Source organism: Semicossyphus pulcher, unplaced genomic scaffold (assembly GCF_022749685.1).
Source record: "Semicossyphus pulcher isolate SPU_LCO1_2020_fin unplaced genomic scaffold, fSemPul1.0.p SCAF_19, whole genome shotgun sequence".
In the NCBI taxonomy this organism is placed as follows: Eukaryota; Metazoa; Chordata; class Actinopteri; order Labriformes; family Labridae; genus Semicossyphus; species Semicossyphus pulcher.
In genome coordinates this window covers 3813018-3824002 of record NW_027211692.1, presented here as the reverse complement: position 1 = coordinate 3824002, position 10985 = coordinate 3813018, and the positions used below count along the sequence as shown (strand labels likewise).

The 10985-nt window shown below is 37.7% G+C and overlaps 2 protein-coding genes across 2 annotated transcripts; both read right to left on the bottom strand.

Annotated features, from left to right (window-relative positions):
• Positions 1-168: 168 nt before the first annotated feature.
• sertad3 (SERTA domain containing 3) lies at positions 169-3977 on the bottom strand. The gene is made up of 2 exons (XM_069668833.1): positions 3831-3977; positions 169-2998 (listed from the first exon to the last, which is right to left on the bottom strand). Exon 2 carries the CDS (start codon positions 2989-2991, stop codon positions 2011-2013), a length of 981 nt encoding a protein of 326 aa, XP_069524934.1. The 5' UTR covers positions 2992-2998; positions 3831-3977; the 3' UTR covers positions 169-2010.
• Positions 3978-6391: 2414 nt separating this feature from the next.
• Positions 6392-10146, bottom strand: blvrb (biliverdin reductase B). Its single transcript, XM_069668783.1, has 5 exons — positions 9947-10146; positions 8291-8452; positions 7721-7810; positions 7266-7397; positions 6392-6743 (listed from the first exon to the last, which is right to left on the bottom strand). The coding sequence occupies exons 1-5, from the start codon at positions 10029-10031 to the stop codon at positions 6589-6591; spliced, it is 624 nt and encodes a 207-aa protein (XP_069524884.1). The 5' UTR covers positions 10032-10146; the 3' UTR covers positions 6392-6588.
• Between the last annotated feature and the right edge of the window lie 839 nt (positions 10147-10985).

Here is a 10985-nt window from a genome sequence, read left to right as displayed (position 1 = left end):
TGCAAAAATTATGAAGTGTGAAGTGACTGTCTTAAAAACATCTGTTATCTAACTATCGAAATATTAGTCTAATCCTTGTTTATGATTTTGTTCCTGGATGTATTTTAACACAGAAAACACAAACTTCATTTTTCACATTTTATTAAAAAACATCAGTATAAGTAAACAGACATTTGTCTTCTATTAGAAAAGTCTAAATACACAGTATCTGGGCATACTGCCCTCAATTTCAAAGCATAACTTTAAAATATTTGTATAGAAAATAAAAGTAAATACAGTATTTTAATATACCATTAGTGAATTGTAAAATATGGTATCGCACTTATAAATAGTTTAGGACAGCAGCCCAGCGATGCAGAGGGGACCTTTGCATAGAAAGCAACTTTGATCCATAAACAGGGAAAATGTAAAACAGGCATCACGTGCTTCCTCAAACAGTTCATCCAATCGTTTCCCATCATGCATTTAGGCAGTGCGAGTTTAAACACTGGAAACAAGTGTTTCTTTTGAACATGAATCAAACATGTAAAAAGGACTCAACTTTATGATTTCAAACAGATTAATTTGGCCAAATATAACATGTAACGTTACCACTGCATAATAAAAACAGTTAAAACACAACCACGTGCTGACATGACTTAGAAATGAAACAAAAGTGCAATAAGTCAGATGTAAACAAACATGTGAAATCCACTTTAACGAGCCAAAAGTGATGTGTGAGAAGAGTTCACAGGGTGGAGGTCAGAGCCTTCCAGAAGCTGTTGCATAGTGGTTAGGACTTCAGCCGATGTGATACATACAGTACTTTACTGTCACATTAAAACCATGAGGATGTATTGTATATAAAAATCACAATATTATAAAAGGTTCTGAATGCATCTATTCAATACAGAAACAGAAACGTGTGTGTAACTGAGTGTTTCCTGAGCCACAGCTGCTCTCTGTCTGCCTCTGAGAGGAACCATTTTAAAGTTTCACTCTTTTCAGCCTTCAGGTGGGACGTCATGGTTTCTCCACTGAGTAACAGTCAAGATGGTTACCTGTCTTTACTAAATACAAGATACTTTACCGATACGTAATCATACTGTACCTCCAACTGTTGGTTACTGGTGATTTCGAGGGCACAGAGATAAACCAGTTAAAGATAGCCTTCAAGAATTATATACACATTAAATCTCTAAAGTAACTGAACTAAAGACCTGTTTGACCACCTGAAAAAATAAATATGCAAAAGTTCTTAACGACAAGAAAGCACATTTTTCTTTGTGCTACTACGGTTTGAAATCCTGACCTGATCTCTGAGCACCTGATTTCATCCCCCTTTTTAACTTGCTGATAAAAATGAGGTTTGAGGATTTCTTCACAGAAGATTTGACCTGTAAAATTAAGTGTTCCAACTGTTCTCAGCCAAATCACATTCTCTCAGAACTCTGCAGAACATGAAGTGAACAGATGAACACCAGAACACGACTGGCTGCTTTTTCATACTCAGGATGTTCAGTGTGAGCGCAGGATTACGTTAAGCTGTGATGCATTTGACAAATTTAAGGACAACACCGAAGCACTGTTCTCTCCTTGGTTCTCTAATCAAGCACCCACCTTCCTTCCTTAGGTCTAACCAGCTGAGTCATGCAGGAAGCTGTAGTAAAGGGCTTTTTTTTATTATGCACTGACTCACAGCTTTGTGACAGACACAGAACTGTAACTGTGACTTGACCTACATTTTCGCCAGAACACAGTGACTTCATATTGCACAAAAAAGTGTCAGATGCATCACAGTCCTCGTGATAGTCCACCTCTGGAGCATTTCCTGTCTTAGACAAGAACATTCTGCACTTCAAAAGCATTCGTAGACCATAATACACTTCTTCATTAGCGATATATAAAACAACCAAGTGAACCTTTGACATGTTTGAACATTTTGCCTTTTACTGCAAGAGTTCATTTTTTTCTGCAGAATAATGGCGTCCGGTTAAATGGACTTCCTACAGTATGATGATAATAAGGCCATTATGACTCCACCAGGATCTCCATCAGATGATCCAGCTCAAATCCATCTCTAACATAATTCTGTGCAGAGAAGGGAGGCGAAGAAAGAGCAGATGAAGAAGAGGATGAGGAAGACAGTGGGCTGAACGAGGAGAAAGAAGGCAGGCACTTCAGATTCTGGTTGAGAGAGAGGGAGTAGGGGTGCGTGGGAGAGGAGGAAGAGGGTGAAGAAAAAGGCGGCAGGTATCGTAAAAGGTCATCCCCAGCCAGGTATGCACCTCCACTGCCTCGGAGCCCAAGCACACACATGTCCCTCTCGAGCAGGGATGTGTCTATATCCTGAAACAGGTCCTCCACAGTGAGATCACTGAGGTAGCTGGAACCTGCCCTACACTCTTCCTGTTGCTCCCAGCTTCCACCACAAACTCTCCCTCCCTGTTTAACCCCTGCCACGCCTCCCTCAAAGGGCCCCGACAGGTTATCCAAGGATCTGAGAGGTGTCCGTGGAGCTGCCTGTGGGCTCCCATCTATGGTAGAGTCCAGTGCAGTGAGAATGGAGGAGATGGCGGCGGAGAGGGAAAAATCAGAATCCATGGACATTGATCCCCAGTCCTCATCTTCATCTTTTACAGGCAGAGGGATATTTGATGAACCCGAGGGGATTGTTGGAGATCTACTTGCAGCACAATTTGAGAAGTTATTATGAGAAACTAGAGGGCAGCTGGCCAGAGCTGAGTGGCTGTTTAAAGAGCTACAAAGTGGTTGTGAAACTTCCCAGTCTACAGAGGGCGCCCCACAAGCCTCCAGGCTGACCTGCCGCAGTGTGTTGGCTATGAGAACAGACCTCCGCAGGCTGGGTTCAGGTAGCTCCTGACCTCGCTGGTACTTGTTCAGGGAAACGGAGAACACAAACTGGCGCTGGCTCTCCCAGAAGGGACTGCTCCTGTCTGAAACCTCCACATCCTCTGGTGGTAGTTTGCGCTTCTGCCCCTTCATGATCATCTTTAAACTGTGAGGGCAGACATAAACTGTTAATTTGACTTGTATTATACCTGCTGTTTACATTTTGCACATGATCAGCTTCTTAGACAGACAATATAGAGAAGAAATGAAGGATTTTCAATCTTATCAACAAATAATTTAGGCATATCAATGATTGGGAAAATGTTCTTGTTGTTAGGATTTTTAATAACCACATAAAACAAACACCACACTGACAGCGGATGGTAAGTATTTGTCTTCATTATATCAAGCTATTTTTTAAGCTATTTTATAGCTTCTCATTAGTAAAAGATAATATTTGAAAGTTTTAAAGCCATAGCCCGGGGCAGTAGAACGTGAGGGGATTACTTCCATTTTTTAAAAAGTAAACTGCTTTTGGTAATACATGAGTAACAACTGATTTCAACATATTTTAACATATAATTTAGGAAGAGCATATTCAGACAATTTAAAAAAACACGAGATAATCTTTAGTATATTTAAATGGATGAACTAGTTTGTGTTTATTACAATTTTAAAAGACTAGAAAAGCAAATGCAGTTAGATATCAGAGGTACATTTAGATTCATGTTGAAAACACGAATATGATACCTTCCTTTTAATAGTCAAGTATTTTTCGTGAACGGTTATCCATGAGGTAATGGTTGGTTGGGGGTTGCAATGTTAGTCTCATCGCGTAGGAGGGAAAACTAAAACTTCTTGAGCGAGGCCAAATTTAACTTATACAGACTTGAAATATCTCGATTAACGAGACAAAAAGCAGTTTAGTGGTTAACAGCAAACATAGATGCTTAACTTTTACTTTAACCACAGTTTCAAAGTAATAGAAGAAAACAGACCTGTTGAATCACTTCCCGTCTCTCCTCGGCAAGTTTAGAAGATAGTTAATGTGTCTTCCTTATCCCGTCTCCTCTTCGACCCGCAAAACTTATCAACGTTACACGTTTTACTCAAGTCATTCAGAAAGTTTTAAAAATTAAAAACAATTCAAATTCTAGCCTAACGTTACAACGTTGTTTCGCCAACTGACCGAGTCGATCCTCTCCCGCCCGTGATTTGAGTTTTACGCCAAAACCTTGTTGGGGGCTGGGTGTATCGAAAGGCATTATGGGTAGTGGAGTTTTTGAACGTTACATACAATCACTTTCATTTTACATTGAAAACCGCATCAAACACCCTTTAATGACTATATGGAACATGCTATTATAATATCACGTTTATTCTTTTCATTTAGATCTGCTAACTCGCTTCTACCCTAATTAATTATTGACCAAACCAGATTGTCAAGATTGTTATTATGTAATTTGCATAGCACTAATTCCTAAATGATTACATCACCGACAAAAGAGGGATTCCCATCCGCAATATGCCTTTGAACATAAAATGCGACAATGTGTTTGTTAGCAGTTACTATTTACCGTGTAGCTTTACAGTCAGCGTGTGTTATTTTTTCTTTAAGATAAATGTTATTTTAGATAATACCAAACTTCCAAGAAAAGGGTCAGCTACTGGACCGATCAATAAATCCCTACACTTACCGAGATTTTAAAATATACACATTTCACTGAAGATTCTATACGACAACTACACTGTATAACATTTTTAAAAACTGGATCTTACATTACAACAGGAAAATCAATTTTATCTCATCTATAAAAGTTGCAAGTGTCCAAAACAGTGTAATTTCAGGCAGAAGCAGAAATATTACCTTAGTGCAACCGTCGTCAGGGAGGAAAACGGTCAGTGAACACAACTTCTACAGTCGCATAGCCCACATGTCAAACTTTACTGTTTCGATTTAAATTCCACCACTCGACTTTTCCTCTTCAAAAAACCAGCGAGGCAACTTTAAAAAAACATTGTAGCTCCTCCTCGTCCTGTGTATTAGACGGCGGAGAAAAACATGAAACAACTTCCTGTAGTCTCTTCAAAATAAAATCCGAATAAAGGAACAATAGCCGCATCTTTTTTTAAATATATAAATAAAATAATACAGTATAATTGTATGAAAAAAAACATGCAATTACTTCTCGCTCATAAAAAAAACATACTCAAATCGATGACCATGTTAAATTGTTCTCATTTCAAAAGTAAAATACAAGTCTGTATGTCCTCCTTACTGTAAAGTCCATTCTTCGTGTATTTACATGCTTGAGGCTTTAGGTTTTTGCTCTCATGGTGGACTTGTTGGGTCTGTAAATAGAATAATAAAGAGTACGTTCGAGACCTGCTTTATAGAGGTATAAAGTGGCATGAGACAACTTTTGTAACTTGGCCTAAGTATAGTATAACAACATTTAGTAGTTTATTTAAGTGAAGTAATGAGCAATTACATTCTTTATACTGTATGTTAAAGGTGTCGTAACTTCTTGTAGCTTAAAGTTAGAATTGTTCTCTACCCTTTCAAATAAAATACCGGCTTTATTCTGAAAGAAATACCTACAGATTTCCGGCAATTTGCTGCCTGCCCTCGGTCCACTTGATAAATATTTGCCAGAGGGGAGTTGCACAACAGCTACACATGTCACTCAGCTGACTTAATGGCTGTCCTTTACAGATGACAGACTCACAAAAGGTGACTTGTAGGACAGCGAGACTAGACGAATGGTTCCGCAATAATTGTTCATAATAACGAAATGTCTCAAAAGAAAAAAAAGTGATAACACTGCTCAAACCCAGTAACATAAGAGGACTGTAAAAGTACAAAAGTTATTTTATATATACTTGCATCTAAGGAACACTTCCTTATACAGTATAAAGGAATATTCCTTACTATACTTGTTAGATTAAAAATCCACTGTAACAGACTTGTAACATGTAGCCTAACTGAAAACTTTGAGAAATTTGGATGGGTTATTTGTTGAAGGGAGTACAATTAAAATTTAGTCCCATCAACACAACTGGTAAATTCATCATGGATGTCTCTGTCTTTCTGTATGAATTCAGTTAATTTTCATTGAGGGAGTGCTTAATTTATGTACATATAAATATAAATAACTGCATGAAAAAGTATAATGCAGTTTAAGTTTATAATCATCATGAATGTTGTTTCGCTCTAGCAACAAACAGCCTGCAGCTCTGTTCATTCACAACACTCTTTATCCTCACAACCTTTTGTACAATCAAGTCTTTTGTTTTCAAAAGCTATAAAAACAGGCCTACTGTAAATGAGAGCATTAAGAGGGGGCATCACATGATATTGAAAACATTCAATATGTAAAGATTGAAAGGACAGTCGTGATTCAGAGCAATTTAAACAACTACAGCTGCAGCAGCAGTACTGGCTGAACATTTTTTTCAAAGTGTTCCTCACTGCTGCTGATTATAAAACTGATATTAGTATAAAAATATTTCTGTGCCAAGCAGAAGAAGTCACAATATTAAAAGTTGAAAACAGGTTTAATGGTTTATCACAACAAAATACAATTAGTTTAAATCCACACAAAAATAGTTCCTTCGTTTATCTTCATGTTGCTGCGTAAACAAATATTTTCATCTTCAGTGTGGTTTGTTGGAAATATAAATTTGGGATGAGAGACAGCAAGAGATTAAAAACCCTCCATCTTCCAGAGAGTGTCAGCTGTTTGTTGATCAGGATTATCTATACTCTCCCCATAATCCGACAGTCTTGCCATCCCACTCTGAGGTGGACAGACACTTGACAAAGAAATGTCCCAGGTCGTGTTTAGAGATGGCTCTTCCTTTTAGCATGTTCTCTGCAGTCATGTAACACCCTGTCAGAGGAAGCTCATCTAAAGGGAGCAAGGAAGAAAAATAAAAAACAATTATTATAAGAAAGTCTATTAATGTTATATAAATGCAAACGCAAACGTGGACCGTGAATTCATTAATACCATAAAAACAAAAATGTTTAAATTAATGATCAAATTTCTTGTTGGGCAAAGCAGCGGAATCTACACTGTCTCAAACTGTCTACAATTTTCCGCTCTGTTTAAGAGGTATTTATTGTAAACACTGATTACCTGTCGTATTTTATGTCAAAGTTAAGTTTTATTGGCTTGACCAAGGTTGCACAACCCCAATATTTAACACTGAAATAAACTGAAACAATTTTCATCATTATTTAAACTTCACAAGGTCTTTCAAACAAAACTTTGTGCTGATCACAAAAAGTGCAACTTTGAATCCTATATTTGCAATTATTCTTTATCAGATAAGATGACTACACAACTTTTCCTGCCAGCAATAATTTCTAAAAAACCTCCCTCCATTTTTGTTCAGAATAAAGCTCTTAGTTTGTACTTCCTACTGACCACCAATGTGAGGCGGCATGACAGCCACGTAGTCCAGCCCAGATGTTTTCAGTGCTGTGTACATCCGGTCGTGGTCCTCCGTCACAGCAAGCAAGCGGGGCGGGACTTTGGAGCGATCCCACACCAGGAAGGCTGCAAGGCATGAGTAAGGGGATGAAGAACAGCAGAGGAGAAGAAGAAAATGTATGGCCATGTAGTAATTTTTACAAACGTAAAAGGAGAGTAAAAGGACACAGTTAAACTCTCACAGTCACTCAGGGAGAAATTGTAATTCAAAAGTACCATTATAATGATTCTGAGCTTCAAACTTATTTCTCATTAATGTCCTGCTCATCTAAAGCCAAAAGAGGCTTTAACTAGAATGAACAACAACATTTCGAGGTATTTAAGGTACATTACACAAACTTTTATCGCTTCCTCCACTCTGTTATCATTTTCATAACAGTGAGTTGTACCTGACATGCAGCCGATCACTTTGCGGATCCCACGAGCCTTCATCGATTCAACAATGTTCTTGGTGCCTTCAGACATCGCGGTGGTCGGGTCTGATGAGGACAAATCAGATCACAGACTAATACTGAGGCAGAAAATAAATACAGATTCAAAAACTCCTTGAGTATAGTTTTGAAGCCCTGGTACTTTTTAAACTTTATTTTCACTGGATGAGAGGGAAATCATGAATATAGTGGCCTGGAGAAAAGTACATTTTCTAAAGTATAAAGTGATCTTGAAAAAGCACCTTTATATGAACAGCAGGCTTCAGGTTATGTCCCACTGATACAATGATGTCACATGGGGTTTTATGTTGTTAAAGTTTTATTGCGCCCTCTAGTGAATGTTTTACAATATTACACCATTAAGACTACTTTCTTGCTTGTGTAAGGTGAACATGGTCAGTTATGAAATGAAACAGGAAACTGATGTGTAAATCCAGCTTTTTTTTGCCTAGATGAGATTTTTATTTTGTTTTTGTTCCTATAATATTTTCTTGGTTGTGTGTCGTTCATAAAACTGCTGAGCCTTACTCAGGTCGTTCCTTGTGCCCAGGATGATGATAACAGCGTCCTGGCCTTCCATGGTCTTTTTCACATCCTCTTTATTAAGAACATCCCCCACCACTACTCTGGACGCCTTGTGGTCAGCAGGCAGCCTGGCAGGGTCCCGTACCAGCACTGTCACGTTGTATCCTGAGGGAGGAAACATGAAAATGTAACAGATACTCACACAATCATCATCGTTACATCATTAAACATCCAATTACTAAGTCCTAAAAACAGTTGTTCTATTTTATTTGTATTGATAATGCCTCCCAACCAATGTATCTGCTAATAATAGGAATTTGTTTCCTTAATTTAGAGGAATTCATCATTTAGAATGATCTGTTAAAAGTAGAAGCAGAGGGGAAATGATAATCACTATTATCAGTGTTGTATTAACTTTCAGATGTAAGTGTCTGCTAAATGAAATTATAACATTGTCACATTGTATCAGGCGACAACAGATAAGGAGCATGGACACACTGACGAAAGAACAACTCATCTGGTCAGCATCCCTTATACTGAAACTGTCACTTTCACCTGACCAGTTATTGTGCAGGATTTACTGCATTTGAGAGAGACAGAGGGAGCTTGAATTAAATTGTTTCAAGAAGCTTCTGTAACATCTCCTTTAACTACATGAAGCTGATCCCACCCAAACTGTACAGAGAAGATAATTAACGGCTTCTCCTATCAGCTCACAGCTTGCTGTGACTCAGCAAAGTGCAACTGACCCTCAGTGTCTCACATGACTCAACAGTTTTTTCCCTCCATGGTGTGGAGGGAGAAAGGAAATGAAAATGCTGCAAAATCAAATGAATCATATGACATATAGTGTCAGTCTGTCCACAGTTAATGTTTTAGAAAACCTTCCAACCAATAACTGAGCAAATTATTGAGTCACTTACAATTGAATTATTATTCTAGTGTGAAGTTATCGGTACTTAATATTAAGTTTATTAGATATTCGGAAGGAAGTTCAACCACTGAAATGTATTAATTTCTTTGAATCAGATGACTTTCTAAAACCTTCGAAAATGTATATTAGCTTAGTGGCTGTTGCCAAAATAAAAAAATAAAAAAATTCTGACTCAAACTTTCGTTTGGATTCGTGGTAATAAAATGTTTTCATGGTGTTTTCAAATAATATTTACTCTTAATTAAACTAAAAGTTAAAAAAAGAAATGTGGAAGTTATGAGTAAAGTATTATTTAAACACTGATTAGCACAACCCCATTTAGTCTAATATCATGTTATTTAAATCACATTTTAGTTTATTATTATTCATCTCCGTCACCATCAGCCATCTGTTGTAATACTATCATTAACCAGTACTGTAGACTCAGCTTAACAACTTGGCCTACTGATTCATAATTAGACCTCAAGTTTATCCCCTTTTACCCCTATTTATGAACAGATAATTAATCAAGTTCATTCTATATATCAGGGCTAACTTGAAAGAAACTTTTAACGGAACAGAAACTACTTCCTCTCCCTGTGAAAAAAAAAATCAAATTAAATACATTAACAATGTAATGTTACTATAAGAACCTTTTGGGACCCCTAGTTGACACCTCTGTGTCTATACTACGATGGTCGACCAGCAAAAGTAAAATACATTTAAACACAGTTGTGACTCCTCACCTGCAGCCACCGCTTGCGGCAGGGTCGCCAGCCCGGTCATTCCCGTGGCTCCGAATATCGCCACGTTTTTAATAGAGTCCGACATTATTCTAACAAGCGGGGTCCGACACAGCAACAACTTGGTGGTGAAACTGTGAACGATGCAGAGCACACTTTCCCTTAAAAATTACATTTGACATGTGAAGAAACGCCTCTTGTAGGTGAAAGCAAGAGAGGCGCTTCCGCATCTCAGACTCCTCCCACATGGAGATTTAAAGGTGCCCTGCCGCTCATTTATTCCTGTTTCAGCTGCAGTCAAGTGAGAATTATCAGATTCTTTAATTATTATCAATTACATTGCTCTCCAGTTCAGTCTATTTTGTTGATGTATCCTTAGACTTCTTTGTCAATTTGTCACCAAGTAAAAAATAAAAGATTCAAGTCCTACACCCACTTTCTCACATGAAAAAAAGAATTAAGACCTATTTCTTAATGAGTGTCCAAGCTTAGCTAATATTATAAGGAGTTTAATATTTATTCGTAGTTACTGAAAATAAATAGATTAACGAATCAATTAAAACAAAAAACTGCTAAGCAGGGTTTGAAACAGGAAAGATTGATAGGCCTTGATTTCATTTGGCTAGAGGGCCAAAATGTAAAATAAAAGATTTGACATGATTCAGGGTCAGACCTGCAGCAGAGGGCTCTTGCATTGTGAATTGGAGAAAAGGTCAAACCAATTCTTTGACATACACATGTAGTAATATCGAAAATCCACAGAGGAGGCTGGCCTGCTTTTATGTTCCTCTTTTAAAATACATCTCCTCAGGGTTTCCAAAACAGACTCACTTTGAGAGGCTCGAAGTGCACTTAACTCGTCCTCTCCCTTTTTTTTATTGGAAACGTTGCCTGAGTAAGGCAAGGCAAGGCAGTTCTATTTAAGGCACGCTTCATACACAGAGGTGGATTCAAGGTGATTCAAAGTTAAAACAACTCAATTCAAAGTTAAAACGAAGCAATTAAAAAGAGCAAAATAAAAGAGATATTTAAGTGTATTTTA